Here is a 27,971-nt window from a genome sequence, read left to right as displayed (position 1 = left end):
TTTGTTCACTGTGAAGGTTTGTGTGAAGCTTTATCTTTGTACTTGCAATGCATTGCAATCTAGCAAAATCTGTACAGTTATGTATAAGGACCAGCGTTGTCACTGGGATTGGAGTAAAGCATAACGGTAGGTATGTGAATTTTTCCTGCTATGTCCCTGCAACAGTGAAAAACGCTGCAGTCAAATTACATTTTTTTACATCTAAACCAGGGTTGTGTCCAGAGCGAGCACTTTCAGGTGCCAAACACTAGGGTGAAATACTACTGGTTACAGGCTCATCACTGATAGCAGTAGGGGTGGGACCAATTTGAGACGATGAGTACTGCACAATTGTATTGACGTACTGACTTAAGTACAGCAAGTTAAATAAAGCTTGTACAATACAATTTGCTAGGTTAAAGTGCTGGTCACAATCATTTGTATATTGCTTTACTCATTAACAATGTACAGGAAACTTTCTGGTATCCGGCACTGACGGGACCGAGCTGGTGCCGTACCATCAAAACTGCCGTAGAAACCAGCGCTAATGTTAAAACATACGGAGCTTTTGAGCTCCATGTGAATCAACAAACCCTGTTGCTTAGCAACAGCTTCAAAACAGTCGGCCGCAGCTTAAAAGCATCTCTGTAGCTAAGCAACAGCTTCAGCTAGACCTTGCAGAGCCTGACTGGAAAAAAAAAGCAACGAGAAGTAAAAAAACGTATAGGAAACGGCTCCTGAATTTTGCCGGTAGATAGAGCTTTCCGGACATTTAACCTCCAGTTAAACGAAAGTTTCCTGTAATCAGTATAAAGTTATTTCATACAAAGCACCGACTTGCTAGCTCCTGCAACCCAGTGACAAATTGTGCCACGGCGATTTGCAGGAAAGAATGGAATTTTATGAGACACCCTTTAGCACCCACTGAAATCATTTGTAAAATATTAGTTCTTTTAAAAGTAAATGTTACTTGCACTGTAACAACTAGGAATGATGCAAGAGGTTGGTGGGGTTAAAGTGATGACATCCTTTTCACTTGTCCTGCGCAGCTCAAGACCATTAGAAACAAAATGTAACAAGCCATAACAAACAGCATAGTCTTCATGAAGCATGGGGTCAGGGCTGCTCCTGGAGCAACATCATTAGGTGTTCCAGTTCCCATATGCTTTCCCCAGCCCATTCCCATTCCACTGCATTTTGCTCTTGAAGTGCAATGAACATGGTGTAAATTCAATTTCTTATTTTGAAATGCAACCTCTGGACCAAAACAGCGATATCACAGCTTTTACTCAAACAATAAATAAATCAATGGTTTGAACAGATAATTTAGCAGCATGCTCAATCCATGCATATCTGGAGATACCCCTAGAGCTCAGTAAGATTAGTACTTACTTGGCGATATCTGCCATTAGCTGCCCTGAAGGTCCCCACGGATCATCATTGGTTCCTTCTCGAACCTTAGACTCGATCTCTGAATAATTCATAACCACATTTGTGCTGAAATGAAACAAGTCATACACATTACATTAGCATCAAAACACACAATCACATGAAAACTTAATAATGACCTACTGACAGCTTTAATGAGATACCTCTATAGGGCGGGGAAAACATTGTGTGTGTCAGGCTGCCCTTAGGACACATCAGCACACATTTAACTTGTCTTAAATCAAGTGTTACTGTTCCATTAGCTTTGCTGAATAATCAAACAGGATACAGTAGGTTTCATTGTGAAATTGGACTAGGTCCAGCCCAAAGAAATTCCTGCTCAGACAAAATGGATACCAAAAGTGTGGCGTGTTAGTCATAACAACTTGCCACTTTTGTGGTCACGTTGGTACTGTACATGGTTTTGAAACTTTTCAGCGTGAGGAAGTCCCATTTCAAATATTAAAACAATCCCCAGGACCTTCTTGTTCTAGTTTTCAACAGTGTCAGCTACCCAAAGCAAAACAGTACCATTGTCACAGAAAACATTTTCGTTAACAGAGCACAGTTGCTCTATGTTAACAAAATGTTCTGACAAAAGATCATCGACCTGAAACATTAACTCGGTTTCTCTCTCTCTCTCCACAGATGCTGCCTGACCTGCTGAGTATTTCCAGCATTTTCTGTTTTTATATAAGAAATAGCATGTTATTAAGTCAACAAATGCAGAAAAGTGTAGCAATCTGATGATAGACAGACAGAAATCTATCCAGTACTTATCAAATCAGGACCTCTGCGGTATCATTGAATGAGCCTCTCTTCACACTTGTTTAACGTTTAGATCCCACTACTCATCACTTATTACAGTGAAAGAGTTTGCTTTTGTTAAAAACTTCTACGCTGCAATAAGAGATAATGGCTGAGCTGCAGCTTGTTTCTGACTTAAGAATTCTGTATACTTTAAGGCAGTGTATTTCACACCTCGACACACAGAACAGTCTAGTCTTTCAAATTTGGTATTAAAATACAGCAATCCATTTCATCTGCTACAAGCATGACTCCCTCCTAGATCATGTTGATGAAATTTGTGCTTGGTTATCTTTAATGCAATGTGTAAGCTTGACATCGGTTATTTTCTACTTTCCCTTGAATACAGTAACATGACATATCATATTATATTGATGACTTCATACCATAACACCATGCTCTTTTAAAGTGCCCTGACCATTAACATACTTTGCTGCAAACAGTGAATTTGAACAGTTAGATGTGCTTTGATGGAAGCAATCTGCAAAATAAAAAGATATATATATGGCAGTACTGTCACAAACACTTCACTTTCTTCTCACAAACCTCAACAGCTTTTCTTATCCAGAGTGCATTACCTTCCATCATACACTATTCACATTTAAACCATTTAACAGATAGATAGCAGTATCACAATTCTGCAACAAACAGAGTTGCTGATACATTTGCCGACAGTAACAAGCTAGGAAAGGTTTTATTTCCCCATCAAATACTCAAACCTTCATCAGATAAAAATGTTACTGAAAATTGCTTCCTCTCTCTGCATTAACATTCATCTTGCACCAGGGGGCACTGCACTATGCAAGTTAACAGCCAACAATCAGACCCCCAGCTTCCCATTTTAAACTTAAAAAATAAATCAAGGCTTCCTGGAAAGAATGGGTGGAGAAAAAAAAATCTAGCTGATCAACCCCCACCAAAAAGACAGAATGACTAGAAACGAAAACAAAGTAGAACACAGCAGAGATAAAAGTTTCAGCTGCAGTTTCTTTATATCTAGCCTTTTCTTTTCCTGCCCCCACTCTTATACATACAGGCATGTCCGAAAACCCATTTGCCTCAGAGTTAAGGAGGCAGTTACCCAAAGTAAATTGTGAGGTTACAGTTATAGGAACTGTAAAAAAAAAAGCAGAGTTTCTCTTAGGCACCAAATTGTGAAAATATTATCTCCATAGGTAAATTTTTAAAAATAACTAACGGTAAAATGGAGACTGGAGTCAGGCTAAATGGGGCAAATTGATTGATCTGGTAATTAAGCAGATAAAGGAGTGGGGTTTGTTTTAGTAGAGGTTCAAAATGCACGTGTATAAAACCTTAGCAGGTGCGAGATACAGATGGTGCGTGTCAAATTGCCCAATGGCTCTTCATACAATGCATTTCATCTTGGATGATGAAACCTGCCTTTAAGACCTAGAAATCGTACAAGCTGCGAGGGGTGGGGGGGGCGGGGGGGCGGAGAGAAAGAGAAAGAGAGAGAAGAGTGTATTTTTAATCTATAGTACAGTTCTGTCCAGTTTCTGGAACTTGGTTTCCACAGAGAGACTTAGGATTTACACTGCCCCACACATGGCCATCATATCGGGAAGTCTACAAAAAGTCTGCTTCCTCCAAAAGTCTCAAGACCGTCGGATCGTGTGTACATTCTGAGCAGAATATTTTAACCTCCTGTAGGACTAAAATCAAACATTACTTTCTTAGTATTTGTACTCAGTACCTTGCTATATATTTCAGCTTCCGTGTAATTATTTTTCTTCTGAATTAAACTATTAATTTTTAACCTGAATGCAACAGTCTGACAAATCAGCATTTACTGCCTTTTGGAGCTGAGAATAGTGGGCATCCCACATTGTCTCTGGTGCTTTACAGCATAACTAAAGGATAATTGTTAGTCCATCTGGCATACATGAGCACGCAGGTTTCGGTTCACAAGAGACTTGGTTGCTTATGGAAACTGCCTTTCTCCTGCAAATGCAAGTTAACAGTGTTGGAAGAAAACCGGAATCATACCCAAGACCTACAATAAGGTTTAACAAAATACAAAATTTAGCTATTATTCTATACGCACTCCGATGTGAAACAACCATTAGACTGGTAGATATTCCAGTTCCATTTCCACTAGCAAAAGCCCTGAGTTAACTATGAACTAGAGAAACTGGTAGCATTAAGAAATAGGCCATTTAAGTTAATAAGAAAAGTATACCGTTACGTAGATGCTACGGTGAAGTGAAAAATTAATTTGCAGACATCTGCACTACATAGGTTTCAAGAATGCCCTCTTTCGAAAGGAACACAGCATATGACAAGATGACCACGTTTTCGGACACCATCAAATCATTAAAGAGACAGCTTAGTGGTGATGGACTCGTAAGTGGACATGTGCAGCAAATCAATTTTCAAAATGGACCACGGGCAACAAGAAAGATGTTTATGGTGAAATCCAGTACATTAAAAAAAAATAATGGTTTAGACATTAGTTTGCATTGTTGAGGTTAGGCTTAGTTAACTTATTGGTACAGATACACAATGAAGGGGGAGTGGGGGGGGGGGGCGGAAATCACATAAAGACAATTGCACCAATACACTTAAATCATCACCTCAAACTACTCCAGTACCAGCGACATACCTGTAACCAGCAGTACTTCAACCTATTAAATACTGCCTTCAAATAAAAATCTATAACTGTACTACTGAATGCTTTCCACAGTTTGAATGGGCATTGCATAAAGGTTTCACACATCCAACAACAATGGACAGTGCAAGCTCAAGCTGCTTAAAACCCCATACTTGTTTGAAGAATTCTCTTGTCTCTTGTTTATGAATGAAAACAATGCCTAGTTTCAGGTCTGGTGGAAAAAAAAGTTTTGATGTAGTTTGGAGACATTTTGGCTTGTAAATACACAAGTGGGACACAGGCAGGTTGTAAATACACAAGTGGGACACAGACAGATTGTAAATACACAAGTGGGACACAGACAGATTGTAAATACACAAGTGGGACACAGACAGATTGTAAATACACAAGTGGGACACAGACAGATTGTAAATACACAAGTGGGACACAGACAGATTGTAAATACACAAGTGGGACACAGACAGATTGTAAATACACAAGTGGGACACAGACAGGTTGTAAATACACAAGTGGGACACAGACAGATTGTAAATACACAAGTGGGACACAGACAGGTTGTAAATACACAAGTGGGACACAGACAGGTTGTAAATACACAAGTGGGACACAGACAGATTGTAAATACACAAGTGGGACACAGACAGATTGTAAATACACAAGTGGGACACAGACAGATTGTAAATACACAAGTGGGACACAGACAGATTGTAAATACACAAGTGGGACACAGACAGATTGCATCCTGTCCACTTGAGACAAACGTTTCTTGCAAAGTTTTAGTCGGACCTGACCAAATATTAAGTTACTTTAGGAACAGGTTACTGTAGTATTCAAAGCCACCCACTTCTACAGCAGTAGTATATGCTAAAAGTGATCAATGTAATAGAAGTTTAAAAAAAAGTTAACTCCATTTTATCCCATAATAATTTTTAAACATTTTGCAAATATAATACTGTCGAAATATTTGTGTAGTTGAATTTTACATATTTATTATACCAAACATCTCCAACTCAAAAGGGAAATTTAGTGGTGTGTACATTTGCTCTTCACCAGTCTCTACTGCATGTCAGACAGGAAAAGAGAAGCCAGTGATAACTGGGGCTGAATATCAAATACTTGGAGGTTTCACCTGGGTTAAGTGATATATCCTACAGACAAACAAAGTATCATTAACACCAGTGGCAAACGCACTAGTGTGGCATGGTGCATTACCACAGTTCTGAAAAATCCAACTTCAACGTGTCTTTCCTTTTCAAAGGCTGACTGGTCTGCTATACATTTCCAGTATCTTCCCCGATCACAAAAAAAATCAGCTTGGTTTTTTTTTGGCTCCTTCAGGAGTTAGCATTGCCAACAGTTAGGGAGAGAAGCCCATTAGGTTCTACGCAGGGGTCTCCCAAGATTTTGTCTTCATGAACTAATAGGTGTGTAACAATGAGCCTTGGGGGCCCTGTATAAAGTTTAAATCCATGATCCCATTAATTTGCAGATACCATCAGATCTTGGCATTCTGATTTAGGATTGACCTACCACTAAGGCAATAGCACGACAAAGAGCACTTTCCAAAACTCCAGGCCCACAAAATTTAAACAGGACAAACCAGCAAATAATAAATACAAGCACAAATATGACAGGTTTGTCTGCGCTTCAAGGGTAAAGCAGTTTAGACACCCATGGTCTTTGAGAGGTTGAGTATTGATGGGTGTCTTTAACCTATTTGTAACTGACTATTTGGAGTCCTGATAACCATGCTGTGATCTAGGTGTAAATTCCCTGACATGGTACCCTGCTAAGGCTGGGTCTGAATAGGTTTATTAAGGTGGTGTTCAGCCTATTTCGTTACCAAAACTCTCACTACAACTACTCATCATCTTCGATACGATCTTTTGATGTTATGGGTGCCTGACTGTTATGAATTTGTTTATTATTGCTGCAATATTGATGTCCTACTTTGTATAGTGCAATATTTGCACCTCCTCTCATACACGTGCAGCTTTTGCTGTGTAACTTCAACATTCCCAAAAGAGACTTTAGAAGCAGCACATAATGAGTTGCTTCTTTTTCTCCCTTTGATCCATTAAATCTTCTTACACAGGAAATTGACTAAAGGCACCAGCTCCTGGCGACAGTTAATGGAGTGCAACAGAAAAATTAAATACCCATTAAAATCCATTTAAACCCTCCTGTTCTCAGCTCTATTCCACTATGAAAAAAATACAATCTCAACAAAGGAGTAAAAGTTGCTATTCTCTGGGGAGAGCAGTTTTATTCATTAAGAGGTCTATTTAAGGACACAATTCATTCCAAATCATTGTTTTTGAAACCATGCACTGCATTCTGCATCGAGCAAACCAAAAAACTATATGTGTAGCTTGGCTTGCAACCAAACCATTCAAAAATAACTTTTTTTTAGAAAGGTGGAAAAGTAGTTGTATTCTTCCTTTCCCATGTTTTGCATGGCTCTCATTCCTTGCCCTACCCAGAAGCCCTGTGACCTTTGGTGCAAAAAATAATTTCCCTCTTCCAGATGTGAGGGGAAAAAATTACGACTTCGAATGCAAAGACTTCCTGTGATTGATATAAATTTAATAGCGGTAGACAGCTTTGGAGGCCAGGGGGAGCTGTTTGATTAGTTTATGCTGGGTTCCATCCAGAGAACCTTGCTCCCTTCCGAAGCCAGGCTGCATTAACACATCCTTACCCACAAAAGCAGCCAGCTGTGAAACAGTAAGGGCTGACCGTCTGCATGTATCTGATATTCTGGTCTGTTCACAGACCAGTGTCACTTGCTCTGTTCAAGCCTTGCTTGTGTCCATTGTGGAGTTAAGTCTGGAGGGGAAGAATGTGATTTGATTTGCATCTTCAACACTTTCAATGCTGCGTTTATCCATCTGCAGTAAAATTAGACCTCTTGCATGTTTCTTTGGGTTTGGGTGGAGGAGGAAGAAGGGAGAAAGGGTAAATGTGTGAACACAACTTCACATGGTTTGTGGCAATTTAGCCATTTTATAAGTAATTTGTGCTGCACCAAAATGAACTTCAGAAAAAAACACAATGTAGTAAAACAGACAAATGAGCTCCCTAAATAGCACAGTTGATAAAGGTGGCACGTAATTGAGCTATACAGATTGGAAAGTCCCAAATTTAATCCCCAGCTGAAAATAGAAGATCTCCACCAGGGTGGCAGTATGACCACAACAACTGATCTCAGAACCCTAGGGCCAGCGAGGGGACATTTGCAGAGATTCTGTTCACCTATAGCTAGCCAGAGACGCATGTTAAAAAGTGATTGCGTGAACCTGTGCTGAAGACAGGAGCAGGCCCGGACACAGCAGTCGGACGACACTCACGGTATAATGAATTCGACTTGGCCAAAGTACTAAATGGCAACGGCAACTGACACCTACAGAACTGCAGCCAGACACGAGTCAGTGACTCTGGATGAGAAGAGAAAAGTTGAAGGAGTAAAAATGGGCTGGTGAGGAGGGGCGAGCAGGTGAGAACACTGATAAATGTGCTCACATTCAGAACACAGGAAGAAACTCCGATACCATTGCTGTTTCTTGTTGATTTTTAAAGAAACAAAAATCAGCCAGTATCACTCATGGCATTTTCATCTCTCAAAGACAAGAATTTCCAAAGGACAAAAAGAGAGAGCAAAAAAATTCAAAGTGTTTACTCATCCTGAACTCCCACCCACTTGCACAAGAGAGTCAATAATTGCACTTCTAATCACTATTGCAGCCAATATACATATATAAATAATACTTTTACTTGAGAAAGAGAATGTTGGGGCAGGGTGGGAGGCGTTGGTCACAGCACAGCATTCCCACAAATGGCTGCAATGGCTGATTTTAAAAGATGTGGTACAATTGCTACGTTACAGATGTTGGGCCCCAAAACAATGCAGAAGTTGGACACTATTCACTTAAATTGTGTACACAAGAAACTTAACACAAATATCATAATGTGGTATTTGGTTTGGGGAAAAAATGACATGTCCATGTGCCAGAAAATCTTACCCATAGCAGCACCATTGGGGAAAAGCCTGGCATTAGGACCCCTAACCTAGGTCTTCAAAACAATAGTAGTCCTTACAGATGCCTGCAGGCCAATGATAATTCAATATGCAAATGTTACATCCCCTTTCTTTTAAAAGAAAAATGATATGCATTACTTTTAAACCTTTCTTCTACATAATGTTCTCTGTAGCATAAACATAAGTAAACTCAGCATTTAACTAGCACTGAAAACATCTCAACGTTTCAATAACGATGTCGTTTTATTTTAGGGCAGCGATCCGCCTACGCCCTTTGACAGTTCACAAGTCAAGGATAACTCTAGGCTTGACCTCTCGTCCCGACCTTGTGTGGTATGAAACTGAGCATGCTCCTGAATCGGTCAACAATTCAGGTTCAGGTAAGTATGATGTGTTTTGTGTATTGCTCTGTTCATCACACTCTGTTGAACTGATCCTCTCGTTGGAATGACGGTGTTGTTCCTTGATGTTCAGGAGGTGCCTGCGATTGCGGTGGTACACCTGTTCTTCTGGGGTGCGGATGTGATACGATCGCTCAGTGTCAGCTGGCTGGATGACGACTGCTGGCTTCCAGTAGTCATGCTCCTGGATACTGACAGATTCTCCATTGTGCAGCAGCGGCAGTAGTCTAGCTGACCTGTCATAGTATCTCTTTTGGTGTTGCTGTCTCTGTACACGTTTTGCATGCACTTGCTTGCAGCTGACATCGTTCCATGTGAACAGATCCATTGCCACGACCTGCCAGGGCCTGTCTGGGATACGGTGAAGTATCATGGGCTCTGACATTTGATGGGCGGCATTCTAGACAAATGGAACATTTTCCGACAATGTCCTCAATGTGTTTGCACATTCCGGGCCAAAACATAATGTCACGTGCTCCTTGTTTGCATTTTTCCATGCCCATATGTCCAGCATGAATTTGTCGTCAACATCTCTTCTCGGAGACTGGTAGGAATGATGATTTTCTCCCTTTTGAAGACGATGCCGTTGATTTGTGACAGTTCGTCTCTGTGGTTCCAGAATTCAGATACAGGTAGACTACCTTTTATCCGAACTTCCGAAAACCGAAACCCTCTAAAAACCGAAGGTTTTTTCGTTCAGCGTAAGTCGTGCACACGACATGACCAGAGTGGCGCACGACTTACGCTGAGCAGAGGGTCAGCGTAAGTCGTGCGCACGACCCCCCGCGGACCCCCCCCCCGACCACCCCGACCCCCGCCGACTTACGCTGAGCAGAGGGTCAGCGTAAGTCGTGCGCACGGACCCCCCGCGGAACCACCTGACTCTCTTCCAAAGGCTCGAAAGCAACGAGAGCTCTGAGCCCGCGGCGGTGCCGGCCGCCACGACTGCGGATCCCCCCACGGACCCCGCCCCCCCCCCCCCGCCCCGCGGACCCCCGCCGACCCCCCTTCAGAAATTTTCCGAAAACCGAAACACGGCTGGTCCCGAGGTTTTCGGATAAAGGATAGTCTACCTGTATGCTCGGAGGGCATTTCCTCCTTTCTTCAGGCCATCCTTTGTGTATGACTTTGCTCAGCAGTGTGAGTTGTGCATCTTTCTCTGTTTCTGCTCAGATCTCCTTCAGTTTTGAGTCACTCACAGGTAAGCTGTTGTACACCATGTGCACCTGCACATCCATGCCTTCACTGAGGCTGCTGTCCTGGTAGCTAAGAGACTTTCTGGAGAGCGTGTCTGCGACAGGAATGTCTTTGCCTGGACGGTGAATGATTGTGAAGTCATACTTCTGCAGCTGAAGGATCATTCTCTGTAGCCTTGGTGGGGCTGCGGCTAGTGGTTTCCTCATGATTGACTCGAGGGGCTTGTGGTCGGATTCCACAATGACTTGTCGGCCATAGACGTACTGGTGGAAACGCTTACATCCAAACAGAATTGCATATAGCTCTTTCTCGATTTGAGCATAGTTGATTTCACTGTTTGAGAGAGATCTGGAAGCGTAGCCGATGGGCTTTCCTTCTTGCAGTAATACTGCGCCTAGTCTGTAGTTCGGAGAGGCTCGGGGCAAACTTGGCTAAGTAGTTAACCATGCCTAGTACTGTCTCTAGCTCTGCACGGTTCTTCGGTGGCTCCATCTTCTTGATGGCAGAGATTTTCTGTGGATCCGGCTTAATGCCATCAGTTGAGAGGCGATGCCCGAAATAACTGATCTCGGTGGATCTGATTATGCTTTTCTCGGGGTTGAGCCGGATACCTTTCTCCCGGATCTTTGTAGCATCGCACGGAGGTTCCTGTCATGTTCCTCTCTATTCCTGCCATAGATGAGGATGTCGTCTATGATTGCAACTACTCCGTCGAGGCCTTCATAGGTTTCGTCGATCTTCCACTGGAATTCATCCTGAGCTGAGATAAGACCAAATGGTAAACGCAAAAATCGGTAGCGTCCAAATGGTGTGTTGAACGTTGTTAGCTTAGATGACTCTTCCAGGAGCTTGATAGTCCAGTATCCTGATCGTGTGTCCATTACACTGAAGTAACGTGCTCCCACTAGCTTGGGTGTGATGTCATCTAGCGTTGGTAGAGGGTAGTGAGGGCGCTTGATAGCCTTGTTCAAATCTCTGGGGTCGAGACAGACTCTGAGCTTGCCTGTATGTGGCTTCTCAACCATTACTAACGCGTTGACCCACTCTGTCGGTTCTGTTTCCCGGACGATGATTTCTGTATTCTCCATGCTCTGCAGCTCCTCCTTCAGGCGACTACGTAGAGCAAGGGGTATCCTTCTTGGTGGGCAAACCACAGGGGTTGCTTCTGGGTCGCTTTTGGGTCAAGGTGAATAGTGCATTCACCTGGGAATAGTCCGATTCCTTTGAAAACGTCAGCAAACTCCTCCATGACTGTCTGCTTCTCAACTGGTGCCGTCAATGATAGCACTAGCTTGACGAGGTCCATGTCTAAACATGCCTTTAGACCTAGCACTGGAGGTGCTTGAGTGTCAATAATGTAAAAGTCCAACACATGTCACTTTCTTTGTACTTGCATTTCATCACGCATGTGCCTTTTACAATGAGCTGCTCACCTCCATAGCCGGTCAGTCTGCGTGAGGTGGGCTGTAGCTCACACTCATCCTTCAAGCTGTGATGCTCACTCAGAGGAATTACATTAACCTGAGATCCAGTGTCTAGTTTAAACTTAAGCTCTTTGCCCTGTTTTCCTATCTCAATATCGGCAAAAGCTTGCTGAGTCTCTGAAATCTGTTTTTTCTGTGACACAGAATCAATAAACAGTTCCTCTGCATTTGGCTCTCTATCTGGCATTTGGCTGTCACTCACTGTGTGTACTGATATTCCAAAAACAGTCCTGCAAACTTTAGCAAAGTGGTTCCGTTTACCACATTGCCTTCCTTTGGCAGGGCAGTGCTCCTTTTCTCCATGCACCTTGTTTCCACAATATCCAGAGTTTTTGAAGCGTTTTATGTCTGTGTCGCTCATTTTTAGAACTCTCTCTGTTCTTTCTGTTCTGAAACACGCTCTCTGGGCGGTGTTCTTTGGTGCGTGTCTATTAACTGCGTGCACTGTCTGTTCACGCGAGCTGCTCGTGGCGCCGGTTGTGGTTTTCAACTGTGCTTGGGCTGTCTCGTGCGATCTAGCTATGTCCATAGCTTTGTCCAGCATTAGCCCGGACCCAACATTCAAAAGTTTCTCACTTTAGCTGAATGTATTCCAAACACGATGCGGTCTCTGACCATCTCATCTTTATCTGAATATTCACAGTCTTTTACCAGCAGTTTTAACTCGGTCACGAACTGTTCAAACGACTCACTAGCTCCTTGTACTTTCTCCTGAAACTTGTACCCAGCGAATATCGTATTTGTCTTGGGCATCACATGATTCAAAACGGTCAAAATAACATTTCAGTACCTTTGCTTCATCCGCGATGAGAGACCATGTGTTAAAAATGTCTCTCCCTTTTTCTCCGATCCACAGGAGTAGGTAGCTGCATCTTTCTTCCTCCCCTTTGCTTTTCAGCGGACCCGAGAACATCAACTCCACGTGTTGCTTGAACTTGCGCCTTTCTCTAGGTAAGTTCAAAGATTCCCAATCCATTCGAGGCAAGGGAGCTCCAACGATGTCCATCTACAATCCCTATTCTGATACCATGTCTTGTTTTACACACTTTGTATAAAACTAATAAATTGGAGGACAACGGAGTATTAGGGTTTAACTCTTTTATTAAGCATTAGGTCTGTGATCTTACTCATAGCAGCACCATTTTTGGAAAAACCTGGCATTAGGACCCCGAGCCTGGGTCTTCAAAACAATAGTAGTCCTTACAGATGCCTGCAGGCCAAAGACAACTCAGCATGTGATCACATGAATATAATAGGTATTCCTTACAGATGCCTGCGGGCCAATGATAATTCAATATGCAAATGTTACAGATAACACATTGCAGATGGAATATTGGAATTAATTCGTTCCTCTGTAATCTCTAATCCGATTCCCAAGCCGGACAGTTCCAGGGTATGGCTAATAATTGACCAGGCAGCCTGGCTCTTGATAGAACCAAGTAGAGGTAAATCCTTTACTGGGATTCTTTATTCTCAGCTCCAGTTAGCACTGCAAGCCAATGCCCAAGCTGTGCAAGCAGCAAACACGGAGTAGTGCCCTGTGCTAGTAAGCTGTGCAATTTTAGCTGATGAACCTCCAACAGTACCCCTACGCACATCTGGCAGTTCCTAAACACTTACTCTCACTGACCTGTGTCTGAAATATTGAGCTTAGGTAAGTGGGCTGTATCTTAATAGGAAGCAAGTGTGCATTCCATATCTGGCAAACAGAAACTGTTCCTACATGAATTTCTCAGTAGTTTGGCTCAGACAAACAAGCGCGGCAAAGCATGATGATGAGTTTCCATGTATGTCAGGTGCCTGGCTGACAAAAAAAATCAATCACTTATTGTGGGTAACAGTTTGACAGCTGTAATATACATGCTTTAAAAGCAATGCAAGCCAACATGTGAAAGCAATAGTGCCTGATTCACACTGCTCTCTGGGCAAGTGAAGTACAGCTCTATGTCTAGATGCATGCACAGCATTCTGCTCCCTAGCATATGAATGCCGGTGATGTTTTTATGATAAGTGAAGAATTGGCAGGACAAAGTGCTCTTTGCAAAGATTAAAAACTTTAAAGTTCAGAATACCACTAGGCCTTTTAAGTTAAAGTTTAAAAAGTGCTCTTCTCACCAGTTGGAGTTATATGGCAATTGGTTTGAAGCCACGAGGCCTCAGAAAATGGATTTGGTTGCTTTTAACTGCAATTATACCACATTCTGTATTCATGCAAAGCAAAGCTACATTGAATTCACATAAAAGTTGCAGTGGAACTGGCCTATTAATCATCTAGCTGAAAGGCTGTGAAGGCATCACCATCTCACCTGTGCTGCTGCTAACAGATACTGTTAGGTGAGGATGAGGGTGGAGAAAGCAAGACCATTGAGGACTTTAAAGATCTGGGACCATTTCATTACAGCAATCCTCATAACAAGGCAGATGCTATTTTACGAAGAGCCGATGGCTCAGTCAGTTAATACTGCCAACAACTTGCATTTATTTAGTGCGCTGAATGTAACAAAACGTGGCAAGACACAGACCTGAGCAAGAAGAAAGAAAAATGGCTGAACCAATAGGTTTAAAGAATCTTTGGAAGATGGGAAGAGATGTTGCAAGGCAGAGGGGTTTAGACAGAGTTTTCTAGAGTGCGGTGCTGAAGGCTCTGCCATCGAGGGTACAGCGGGGGAAGGAGGGAATGCACAGTATAGCAGAGTTAGAAAAATGAAGGGTGTGAGCAGGGATGTGCAAAGGTAGGAAACAGCGAGGGTCAGGAGGGAATTCCAGGTAAGCAATTCAAAATTGATGTACTGAGGGGTGGGGAGGAAATGGAGACAAACTAGTACAGGGCTGGTGAGTGGCAATCCATCAGTTCTGGATAAGTTGGAGTTTATATAGGCTGGATCTTGGGAAGCTGGCAAGGAAGCCAAGGTGTGGCACAGAAGTGCACAGTTGGACTATAAAACAAAACAGAAACGGCTGAAAATACACAACAGGACAACCAACATCTATCAAAAGAAGTCAACATTTTGGGTTTGTATCCCATTTCAGAACCCACTTGAGCTATGAAGTCTGAAATTACTGATTTACCTCCTCAAATTATTCAACCAGTGCACCCACCAAGCCAATTTTTCACTCCAGTGTTAAGCAGTTGAAAATACATCCACCAGACAAAGTTTAAGACAAGATCCATAACTGTACTGCTTAATGTTTTCCATATTTCAAGCTGATATAATATGAATGTTTCCAAGCACCCACATCAGAGTGTGTGTTGCAAAGCCCAAATTGGATCAGGCTTGTATAAACACCTCATGTGTTTCTTTTTTGTGTTTCCAATCAATATCAAAACTTGGGGTATGTGCTGCACATGCAATTTAATACCTCTTCAGGATTGAATTCGGTTCAGATTAGCGTGTTAAGTTAAAGCACATGGGATTGGGGGCAAGGTACTGACTTGGATAGAGAACTGGTTGGCAGACAGAAAGCAAAGAGTTGGAATAAACGGGTCTTTTTCCGAGTGGCAGGCAGTGACTAGTGGGGTACCGCAGGGATCGGTGCTAGGACCCCAGCTATTCACAATATATATTAATGATCTAGACGAGGGAACTAGGTGTAATACCTCCAAGAGGATGCCGAGAAACTCCAGTATGATTTGGACAGGTTGGGTGATTATACTGCATCTGCCCAATGTGGATAAATGCGAGGTTATCCACTTTGGTGGCAAAAACAGGAAGGCAGATTATCTGAACGGCAATAGACTGGGAGAAGGGGAAGTGCAACGAGACCTGGGTGTCCTTGTGCACCAGTCGCTGAAGGTAAGCATGCAGGTGCAGCAGGCGGTTAAGAAGGCAAATGGTATGTTGGCCTTCATAGCGAGAGGGTTTGAGTACAGGAACAAGAATGTCTTGCTGCAGTTGTACAGGGCCTTGGTGAGCCCACACCTTGAGTATTGTGTGCAGTTTTGGTCACCTTATCTGAAGAAGGATGTTCTTGCCATGGAGGGAGTTCAGCGAAGATTTACCAGACTGATACCTGGGATGACAGGAATGACGTATGAGGAGAGATTGGGTCGATTGGGCTTATACTCGCTGGAGTTTAGAAGAATGAGAGGGGATCTCATTGAAACTTATAAAATTGTAACAGGACTAGACAGACTAGATGCAGGAAGGATGTTCCCGATGGTGGGGGAGTCCAGAACCAGGGGTCACAGTCTAAAGATAAGGGGTAAGCTATTTAGGACAGAGATGAGGAGGAATTTCTTCACCCAGAGCGTGATGAACCTGTGGAATTCTCTACCACAGAAGGCAGTTGAGGCCAATTCATTAAATATATTCAAGGAGGAGTTAAATATATTTCTTAAGGCTAAAGGGATCAAGGGATATGGGGAGAAAGCAGGGACAGGGTACTGAATTTGGATGATCAGCCATGATTTCATTAAATGGCGGAGTAGGCTCGAGGGGCCGAATGGCCTACCCCTGCTCCTATCTCCTATGTTTCTATGACCCAAAGTAAATGCAATCTTTATGGGAGCAAAACTATCAACTAGGTATAAATATGATCTCACACATGGTACCAGTAAAATAAAAGGCTATCTAGTAAGTGTACATTTACTGTACAAATATAGTATAAACAGTTAGCTAATTTAGGAATTATACTGCACAAACGCCAACATGTATTTAATAGCTGCAACTCTTATGCGACCACAGTATTTGGCTGTGAATGTAAAGAAAAGTGGCAAGTAACATTTGCGCCACACAAGTGCCAGGCAATGACTATCTCCAACAAGCAAGCGAGAGTCTAACCATCGCCCCATGACATTCAATGGCATTACCATCGCCGAATCCCCCACCATCAACATCCTGGGGGTCACCATTAACCAGAAACTTAACTGAACCAGCCACATAAATACTGTGGCAACAAGAGCAGGTCAAAGGCTAGGTATTCTGTGGCAAGTGTCTCACCTCCCGACTCCCGAAAGCCTTTCTACCATCTACAAAGCACAAGTAAGGAGTGTGATGGAATACTCTCCACTTGCCTGGATGAGTGCAGCTCCAACAACACTCAAGAAGCTCGACACCATCCAGGACAAAGCAGCCCGCTTGATTGGCACCCCATCCACCACCTTAAACACTCACCCCCTCCACCATCGGCGTACCGTGGCTGCAGTGTGTACCATCTACAAGATGCACTGCAGCAACTCGCCAAGGCTTCTTTGGCAGCACCTCCCAAACCCGCGACCTCTTCCACCTAGAAGGACAAGGGCAGCAGGTGCATGGGAACACCACCACATCCAAGTTCCCCTCCAAGTCACACACCATGCTAACTTAGAAGTATATCACCGATCCTTCATCGTCGTTGGGTCAAAATCCTGGAACTCCCTACCTAACAGCACTATGGGAGTACCTTCACCACACGGGCAGCAGCGGTTCAAGGCGGCGGCTCACCACCACCTTCTCAAGGGCAATTAGGGAAGGGCAATAAATGCTGGCCTTGCCAGCGACGCCCACATCCCATAAATGAATTTTAAAAAGCCTTGGTGATGGTTTTAAAGTTTTAAAATTCCTTAACCTCAAAATGGTGATGATCTGTTTCTCATAAATGTAAAGCACTGTGACTATGATTACATGCCTTACAGATGAGATAGGGAGTAGCAGGAGTGGGAGTTGAAGTGCATTATTTAAACAATGAGAATTACTCTGTAGTGTAAATATTACAAAGTCTCAGTATTGTACTTAAGTTCTCGCACTCTGGTATTCCAATTATACCTAGAATATTTTTGCCAAATTTTCCTTTTTAATCACATACCCACAACAATTTGTTCCACCCACTTAAGTTTCTCGTGGAACACTTGACAACTCAAACCACTACTTATGAGCTCCCCTTACTGCACCAGTGTGACATACTTCCATTCCTCACATCAGTCACTATGGCCTCTCCAGCGAGATGGCCAATTTAACACCAAATTAGAAACAGTTTTGTGCTGGGGGTGTGGGTCTATGCTCACTATGTGCTGGTTTGAGAGCGCCCCAAACTCATGTCATTGCCTTTGAATCAAACAGCCAACAATAATTTCAACAGTATTCTGCTGCTCCCCAAAATGCTACATAATGATTTTAAAAACAGATACACAGGAAAACTAGTGAAAAATCATGTGTCAGTCTGTTCTGTTTTAAAATACAGATTAAAGAATTAAAACAAAAAAATTGCCACATAAGGTACAGTACATTTCCAGCATTTTCCATTTTGATTTCTATTTCAATTAATGCTCTGCTTTTAATGCTGAAACGCAATAGTACATCCTGTTGATTCTCCAATTCCCATTTACCAATTTTTCAGATATGGAAAACAGGACAATTTTCATCTGAGCTTTATTTTCACAGGGTTTTTTATGTGCCCTTTTGTCCTTGCAAATCCACATTTTTGTGAATTGTTGTGACACGTTTTATTATGAAATGCCAAGAAAATTGTTAGGTGCAAAATTAGAGCCATATGAATTTTCCGTTAAGTTCACGCTCATGAAAATTTGGTCGCAAAATAAATTGCCCAATTTACACTGCGGGCAAGATAATCCGATTAAATTCACCAAAGGGAAAAATAAAAAACTTTTATACAGAACTAGTTCAGCAGTTTGTCAAAACAGCATGGTCGCAATTTCATTCAATTTAAAGCCAAAGGCTAAAAGACAAGATTATTGGCCCCTTTTATTTCCTGTACATTTCAAGGTTTGCTGTCCCTATTGCTGTTATTTATTCAACTGCACCATCTGGTTTTACCTAGCAGTACCTGCAAACCCCAAAATAATCAAAATTTAAAAACAAAAACGTAAATTATTTTACTCCAAAATAGAATGGATTCCTTGGGAGAATTTAACTCTTGCGGTAAAATGAATACATCTTTTTAAGTCATTTTTGAGGGTGCTAACTGGTAATGCCAACCAATCACATTCTACACAAAACTAGCCTTTTTCAATTAATTGGCAGATACCAGAGTCTCAACCAATGAGGTGGTGGTGGGGAGTGTCTGGACTTCTTTAAAAAAAAAACAGTAAAAGGGACAGTCCGAGAGCCCAGGCCTCAGCATGTAACCCTGTTGCGGTCCTCGTCTTCAGCCCTATGCCTCTGCGCCCCATCTCCACTGGGCTCAGAGGCAGGCCTGACAGCGAGTGTTACTGGCTATTTACTTTTGCCAATGTTGTTGCACTACTTCTACAAGGAGGGAGTGAAGGAAATGGAGGCAGCAATGCTATATAAAAAGGGACAGTAAAAGCTTGGAGGGAATTTGATGAGACTATATTACATGGGTTACAACTATTGCTATTTAGTTAAGATCAGATCCTGTGTACATACAACAGAGACAGGATGCAACACCACATTATACGTGCAGGACATGAAAGAGTTGACATATCAGATCTGAACAACCGTGATTAGGGGCCACAAACATTGAAAGTCAATACAGGACTTGGTTTTAAAAACCCTATATTCTACTCATGATAATCTGCTCTTGAACTAAAGTAACCTCTTGACTTACATACTGAAAATGCTGTGTAATTCATATTGTACCAATCCATTGTTTTTTATTTTCACTATGTTATAATTTATCCAAGACAACTGAACAAACATGATTGAGTTAAGTTACTGATCACCAGTATGCAGTTCCAAGCAACTTGATTTGATGAACAAATGGGAACATCATGTTACAACAGAAGTAACAAAGCCTTTTTTTATATAACTATTTTTCGTATGACTTTTGTGCTCATTAAGATGAGGGATACTAGTGCTGGACAATAGAAGAACTTGCCATTCTGGACACCCAGTGCTAGCATTGGGGACTCCCAGTGTCAATTATGGGACGTCTAGAAGAGTAAAGATCCCTCCATTCGTGTGCAGAAGTCCCGACCTCAGAAAAGCATCTCCTGCAGCAGAGCGACTTAATTTCCCACACTGGCTGGCCAGTCTACGTCCCGAGTGAAATTGTCAATTTAATGCTAATTAGGGCCAGCTTTGCATTGCTGGCCCATAACTACTAGGAAATGGATCAAGGCTGTTCAAGCTTGTTTCACATGGGACTCTTAGTCAGAAGAGACTTTCATCCCATCAGTCTGGGCTGGATTTAAATCCAGGGTCCAAAAGGTGAAAGATCTCTGTTTAACCCACTGCAACACAATCTCTTTTTTTAAAACATTATAATTGACAACTGAAATTTGGATGTAGCAAGCTACTCAAATACCATTTTCATTAAACTAGAGAGACTAAAAATAAAGAGCTACTCAATATTAGCTGTTAACCGGAGACACAGAGCGCTCCATAACCAATTTTAGCTGTTTTTATATTGGGGAAAGTGTCGATATTGGGGTAAGGGTTATGATATTGCACTGGGTCCCTACTCGTTGATCTTACTCAGCGAACGGCAACATCTAAGTAAGCTTGCCGGATTTGCTATGGCCAGCAACATGGAAACCCTATTTCTTCCCCAACATGTCCTTCGGAAACCTGGTAAGTTCATTTTGGTTTTTCCACCAACTGTGCGAGTCCTACACATCATCGAGAACCAGTGGCATTAGTATGTCAATTTTTTAAAAAACAGCTTGGTTTAAACTTGCGTTCATATATATTTAACTAGCTAGGGGTGCCCGGCGTTGCCAGGCCAATTTTGGGCCGTGCGGTCTCGCTGCCTCAGTCTGTCCCCTCTCTCTGTCCCTCCCTCTCCCCGTCCCTCCCTCCCCTCTCGCTGCGTAGCGGCTGAGGCCCGGTGCCGTTGTGATACTGGCCGTGCGGGGCCTAGTGCATCAGGGCCAGCCGGGCTCTGGGGCCGAGACGGACCCCAGCTGAGCTCCCGGTGCGGCAGGGCGCCGCGCCGCGGTTAACGGCTGGCCGCTGACGCTCCCCCGCCTGCTTTTTGTCTCGGGCCGAACGGTTGTGAGGCCCAGCCCAAGTGACTGCAACTCACCTCCCGCTCCCGGAGCCGCAATGTGGGGGTTTGTTTGGCTGGTGCTGTGGGGATGAAAAAAATGGCGGCGAGGTTTTGGGAGACTGGAGGATTAGGTCCCGCCCGTGACGCACCGATTGGTCAACCATCAGGTCACTGAACTGTAGGATCGGTCAACCAGCACGTCACTCAACGCTAATGAGAGGTAGGATTGGTCAACCGCTAATGAGCGGTGTTTTGAGGATTTTTGAACGTTTTTTGTATACTGTCTGAACAATTTTTGTCTGACCAAAAAGTAAATACGCCTATGAGAATCCCCTAACGATAAGCTTTCTTTTGATATAACATGCGTGTAGGTACGCTCTATAACTTTTGATTGTATAGCCAGACAGACTCTTTTATATTTATATATACTAGCTGAAGTGCCTGGCGGTGCCGAGGCTTTTTTGAGGGCATGTTGTTGTTGGAGGGGGGAGAGCGCGCGCGCACCAGGGGGTGGGGGGGAGAGCGTGCGCGCCGGGGGGGGGGGAAAGAGAGCGCACGCCGGGGGGGGGGGGGGGGAGAGAAGGGGGAGGAAGTGAAGGGGGGAGAGAAGGAGAGAAGGGGGGGAGGGGGGGAGAAGGTGGGGAGGGGGAGAGAAGGGGGGGAGGGGGGAGAGAAGGGGGGGAGAGAAGGGGGGGAGGGGGGGAGAGAAGGGGGGGAGGGGGAGAGAAGGGGGGAGAGAAGGTGGGGAGGGGGGAGAGAAGGTGGGGAGGGGGGAGAGAAGGTGGGGAGGGGGGAGAGAAGGTGGGGAGGGGGAGAGAAGGTGGGGAGGGGGGAGAGAAGGTGGGGAGGGGGGAGAGAAGGTGGGGAGGGGGGAGAGAAGGTGGGGAGGGGGGAGAGAAGGTGGGGAGGGGGGAGAGAAGGTGGGGAGGGGGGAGAGAAGGTGGGGAGGGGGGAGAGAAGGTGGGGAAGGGGGGAGAGAAGGGGGGGAGGGGGGAGAGAAGGGGGGGAGAGGGGGAGAGAGGGGGAGAGAGGGGGGAGAGAAGGGGGGGAGGGGGGAGAGAAGGGGGGAGGGGGGAGAGAAGGGGGGGAGGGGGGAGAGAAGGGGGGGAGGGGGGAGAGAAGGGGGGGAGGGGGGAGAGAAGGGGGGGGAGGGGGAGGGAGAGGAGGAGAGGAAAGAGTGAGAGACACACACAGAGGGAAGGAGAGAGGGCAAGTGGCCCGCGGGCGCAAATGGAGCCAAGCCCCAGGAACAGGCATGAGCCGGCTTGAGGCTGTGAGAGACGGCCAGGCCCGGTTGCCGGAGTAACCCTACCCCCCCCCTTCCGAGCCCCGGCCGCCCCGCCCCACACTCCCGAGCCCCGCCCCCCGCTCTCCCGAGAGCCCCGCCCCAGGCCCGGTTGCCGGAGTAACCCTTCCCCCCCTTCCGAGCCCCGCCCCCCCCCACTCTCCCGAGAGCCCCGCCCCCCCCGCCCCAGGCCCGGTTGCCGGAGTAACCCTTCCCCCCCTTACATAGAAACATAGAAGATAGGAGCAGGAGTAGGCCATTCGGTCCTTCGAGCCTGCTCGGCCATTCAACGAGATCATGGCTGATCATCCAACCCTAGCACCCGGTCCCTACACCAACAGCCATCCCACCCAAGCCCTATCCCCGTAACCCACGTATTTAATCCCCCCTAACACTAAGGGTCAATTTTTTATCATGGCCAATCAACCTAACCCGCACATCTTTGGACTGTGGGAGGAAACCGGAGCACCCGGAGGAAACCCACGCAAACACGGGGAGAATGTGCAAACTCCACACAGACAGTCACCCAAGGCCGGAGTTGAACCCGGGTCCCTGGCGCTGTGAGGCAACAGTGCTAACCACTATGCCACCGTGCTGCCCTTCTGAGCCCCGGCCGCCCCACCCCGCACTCCCGAGCCCCGGCCGCCCCACCCCGCACTCCCGAGCCCCGGCTGCCCCGCCCCGCACTCCCGAGCCCCGCCCCCCGCGAGCCCCACCCCCCCGCCCCATCCGGCTTCAAGACCGCCGAGCGGGGAAGAGAGAGACACGCTGCATCTCACCTGCTGGCTTCCCGTGCTCTGTGCCTCGGACTTCTGTGTGTCGCCTGCTGTGCGCGCACCCTGTGCCTGTCCCGTGTCCCTCGCGGCCGACGCCGTTGCCCCGGGTAACGGGACGGGGGAGACTGCGGGGGGGTGGGGGGGGTGGGGGAGGAGCTTACCACAAGCCGCGGAACAATTACCTAGCTCGGGCGTGGCTGGGCAGGAGAGCCCCAGGCTTTGAGGCCTTACAAAAACGGGTAAAGGTAGGAAAAAGAATCAGGTTAGAGAAAATATTTACAAATGAATTAACTTTTTTTTTTTAAAACAATTTAATAAAAGCAATTATTTTTTGCTGGAAATGTAGATTTGAAAAGAAACACGCAGAAAGTGGGAAAAAGAAATGAACAGTTTGGAATCAAGATGGCGGCCACACACCTCCGTTCAGAAGGATAAGGTACACCCACACACGCACCGATTGGTCAACCGTCATGTCACTGAAGCATAGGATTGGTCAATCGTCCTGTCACTCGACTCTTGGAAGGCCCGCACGCGCGACGAACCCGCCCCTGCGACGCAGCGATTGGTCGACCGTCAGGTCGCTCGACCGTACGATTGGTCGACCTCGAACGTCACTCGATGCTAATGAGCGGAATTTTGAACGTTTTTTGGATACCGCGGGCGCAATTTTTGTCTCCACGAAACATAAATATGCTTATGACCGTTCTGCAATTGTAAGCTTTCTTTTGATGTGACGCACGTGTAGGTACGCTCTATAACTTTAGAGTGTATAGCCGGACAGACAGGTGGAAGGACAGAGACAGATCGATCCTTATACATACTAGCTGGGGGTGCCCGGCGGTGCCGAGGCTTTTTTGAGGGCATGTTGTTGTTGGAAGAGAGAGAGGGAGCGACTGGGGGGGAAGAGAGAGAGGGAAGGAGAGAGAGGGGGGGAAGGAGAGAGAGGGGGGAAGGAGAGAGAGAGGGGGAAGGAGAGAGAGAGGGGAAGGAGAGAGAGGAGGGGGGAAGGAGAGAGAGAAGGGGGAAGGAGAGAGAGAGAGAGAGAGAGAGAGGGGGAAGGAGAGAGAGAAGGAAGGAGAGAGAGAAGGAAGGAGAGAGAGAAGGAAGGAGAGAGAGAAGGAAGGAGAGAGAGAAGGAAGGAGAGAGAGAAGGAAGGAGAGAGAAGGAGAGAGAGAAGGAAGGAGAGAGAGAAGGAAGGAGAGAGAGGGGGAAGGAGAGAGAGGAGGAAGGAGAGAGAGGGGGGAAGGAGAGAGAGGGGGGAAGGAGAGAGAGGGGGAAGGAGAGAGAGAGAGGGGGAAGGAGAGAGAGAGAGGGGGAAGGAGAGAGAGAGAGGGGGAAGGAGAGAGAGAGGGAGAGAGAGAGAGAGAGAGAGAGAGAGAGAGAGAGAGGGGGGGAAGGAGAGAGAGAGAGGGGGAAGGAGAGAGAGAGAGAGGGGGAAGGAGAGAGAGAGAGAGAGGGGGAAGGAGAGAGAGAGGGGGAAGGAGAGAGAGAGAGAGAGAGAGAGAGAGAGAGGGGGAAGGAGAGAGAGAGAGAGAGAGAGAGAGGGGGAAGGAGAGAGAGGGGGAAGGAGAGAGAGAGAGAGAGAGAGACTGGGAGTGAGAGAGAGAGAGAGAGATTGGGAGTGAGAGAGAGAGAGAGAGAGACTGGACTGGAGAGAGAGAGAGAGAGAGACTGGGAGTGTGAGAGAGAGAGAGAGAGATTGGGAGTGTGAGAGAGAGAGATTGGAAGTGAGAGAGAGAGAGAGACACGGAGTGGAAGTGTGAGAGAGAGAGAGATTGGGAGTGTGAGAGAGAGAGAGAGAGAGAGATTGGGAGTGTGAGAGAGAGATTGGGAGTGTGAGAGAGAGATTGGGAGTGTGAGAGAGAGAGAGAGATTGGGAGTGTGAGGGAGAGAGACTGGGAGTGAGAGAGAGAGAGATTGGGAGTGTGAGAGAGAGAGACACGGAGTGGAAGTGTGAGAGAGAGATTGGGAGTCTGAGAGAGAGAGATTGGGAGTGTGAGAGAGAGAGAGATTGGGAGTGAGAGAGAGAGAGAGAGAGATTGGGAGAGAGAGAGAGAGAGAGAGAGAGAGAGAGAGAGAGAGGGAAGGAGAGAGAGGGGGAAGGAGAGAGAGGGGGAAGGAGAGAGAGAGAGAGAGAGAGAGAGAGAGAGAGAGATTGGGAGTGAGAGAGAGAGAGAGAGAGAGACTGGACTGGGAGTGAGAGAGAGAGAGAGAGAGAGAGAGAGAGAGAGAGACTGGGAGTGTGAGAGAGAGAGAGAGAGAGAGAGAGAGAGAGATTGGGAGTGTGAGAGAGAGATTGGAAGTGAGAGAGAGAGAGAGACACGGAGTGGAAGTGTGAGAGAGAGAGACACGGAGTGGAAGTGTGAGAGAGAGAGAGATTGGGAGTCTGAGAGAGAGAGAGAGAGAGATTGGGAGTGTGAGAGAGAGATTGGGAGTGTGAGAGAGAGAGAGAGGGAGAGAGAGAGAGGGAGAGAGAGAGAGAAAAAGAGAGAGAGAAAAAGAGAGAGAGAGAGATTGGGAGTGTGAGAGAGAGAGACTGGGAGTGAGAGAGAGAGATTGGGAGTGTGAGAGAGAGAGACACGGAGTGGAAGTGTGAGAGAGAGATTGGGAGTCTGAGAGAGAGAGAGAGAGAGAGATTGGGAGTGTGAGAGAGAGAGAGATTGGGAGTGAGAGAGAGAGAGAGAGAGAGAGAGAGATTTGGAGTGTGAGAGAGAGAGAGAGAGAGAGAGAGATTGGGAGTGTGAGAGAGAGAGACTGGGCCGCCGCGGCCGGTGACTTTGGGTCAGGTTCTCGGGCGGGGCTGTTGACGCCGCGGGGAAGTTTTGTGTGCGGCGGCTCCCGGCACGGCCCGCAACTCAAGGCCCAGGCATCCCGGGCTGCAAGGCCACGCCCGGCGCCGGCACAGCCGCTCGAAATGGCCGTCAAAGTAGGCGAGCCTCCGGGCAAAGGGCAGGGGATCACTTCATTTCCTACTGTTGCTAAATACAATTTAAAACTCAAATAAATTGTTATTTTCCTTAGTTCCCTAACACACAGAAAGTGTGGGGAAAAAATCGTGAAGAATCAAGATGGCGGCCACTAACCTCGGTTCAGAATAATAACGCCCGCCCACACACGCACCGATTGGTCAACCGTCAGGTCACTGAACTGTAGGATTGGTCAATCGTCAAGTCACTCAACACTCAACTGTAGGATGGCCCGCCCGCACGATGAACCTGCCCCCGTGACGCAGCGATTGGTCAACCGTCGGTCAACTGTCAGGTCGCTCGACCGCACGATTGGTCAACCTTCACGTCACTCAATGCTAATGAGCAAATGAGCGGCACTTTTCCCATTTAATGAGCAGAATTTTGAACGTTTTTTGGATACAGTGGGCACGATTTTTGTCTGACGGAAAAGTAAATACGCCTATGACCGGTCCGTAATCGTAAGCTTTCTTTTGATGTGACGCGCGTGTAGGTACGCTCTGTAACTTTCGGACAGACAGACAGACAGAAGAGGTCTTTTATATATATATATATATATATATATATATATATAGATAAGATAGATAGATATATATATAGATATAGATAGATAGATGGACGTCAGAGAAGTGTAAAGTTAATCAGATTCTTTTACTGCATACCAGAACTTGAATGCCAAATCTATAGCCATGTTCACACAAAACAGAATGTTATTTCCCCCCCTTCCCAATATGCTAATTGATGCTGGGTTATGCTTCTACTGGCCCGTGGTGTTCTATGTGGGTGGTTGGGGGTGGGGACAGGGAGAAGGGCTTCATAGCCAAACCTAATGTTTTCCTCACCTGCACTTTTCACTCACCAGCAATGAAAAGTGGAAATGTTGACAGATTTTGTTCTCTTAGGCAAAGAGTTAGGGACCTGACTTCCCTCCTGTGGTAAACCACTTTTATCGTTCACTATCGTTACACTATGGTTATCACTGTTTACACTGTTGTATCACTACACAGGGTCACCTCTTGCCACGCTGTTATACCTGGGCTGACCACAGCTGACTCCGCCCATGGCTCCGCCTGCTTGCCCAGGTATAAAGGTGGTCGACTGGCTGGTATTCCTCCTTGTTGGATCCGATCACCCACGAGGGTGGGCTCTGTTATTTAGCCAATAAAAACCTATAGTTACTAACTTAACTCGTCGCTTTTCATGAACTGAATTGATAGGTATATCAATTTTATTGGCTAAATTTTGAAATGTCTACAACGGAGCAGCCAAACGACCAGTCAGACGTACAGCCCCAGCCAAACGGCCATCTACAACAGCCCCAGCAGCCGGCCTGGCTACGAGCCCTCCGGCCGCCGTACCTGGATCTAAACCCACAGGCTGCGAATTCAGCCCTCGACTTCGAACACTGGCTGAGCTGCTTCGAAGCCTACCTGGGAGAATCCGGCGTGCCTCCGGCATCCAAACTAAGAGTTCTGACCGCTCAGGTGAGCCCTAAAGTATTTGCACTCATCTGGGACATTGCCACATACGAGGACGCCCTCAACCTGCTAAAAGAACAGTATCGGAGCCCTGTAAGCTCAATGTACGCCAGGCATCTCCTAAGATCCCGCTTGCAACAGCCAGGAGAGTTGGTTGATGAGTTCTTACGGGCGCTGCAAGTACTCGGCAGGGACTGTGACTTTAAAGCCGTAACAGCTGCAGAACATACAGATGGAAACATCCGAGATGCCTTCGTGAAAGGCCTTCGGTCAGACTACTCACGGCAAAGACTGCTGGAATCAAAGGACCTCGACCTGAAAACAGCTGCTATCCTCGCTCGCTCCTTGGAAGTGGCCCATCGGGACCTCGAGGCGTACTCCAGGTACTGTGCTGCGCGACCCTGGGACTCGGGCCCGACCCCGGCCGCAATACCCCTCGCACCGCCACCTCTGGGACCTACCACAGCGTCGGTGTCCCGGAACCGATCGGGACCGCCACCCCCGGTACCGGCTGCGACATCGGAGCCCCGCGATCGGGCCGCCAGCTGCTTCTTCTGTGGCCAGGCGAAACACCCGAGGGCGCGCTGCCCTGCAAGAAACGCGACCTGCT

At 46.0% G+C, this 27,971-nt stretch overlaps 1 protein-coding gene across 2 annotated transcripts in view; it reads right to left on the bottom strand.

Moving 5' to 3' along the window:
- LOC147113778 (clathrin interactor 1-like) overlaps positions 1-27,971 on the bottom strand; it is a 202,016-nt gene that overhangs the window by 71,962 nt on the left and 102,083 nt on the right. For both annotated transcript variants that reach the window (XM_085995101.1, XM_085995102.1), the window contains exon 2: positions 1,372-1,476. In XM_085995101.1, coding sequence (XP_085851227.1) covers positions 1,372-1,476 — 105 coding nt within the window. The remainder of the gene's footprint in view (positions 1-1,371; positions 1,477-27,971) is intronic.

This window comes from Somniosus microcephalus, chromosome 8 (genome assembly GCF_052327205.1).
Source record: "Somniosus microcephalus isolate GS21.2 chromosome 8, FLI_Smic_1.0, whole genome shotgun sequence".
In the NCBI taxonomy this organism is placed as follows: Eukaryota; Metazoa; Chordata; class Chondrichthyes; order Squaliformes; family Somniosidae; genus Somniosus; species Somniosus microcephalus.
Note: the sequence above shows the minus strand (reverse complement) of the source record. Positions and strands in the feature narration are given on the sequence as shown.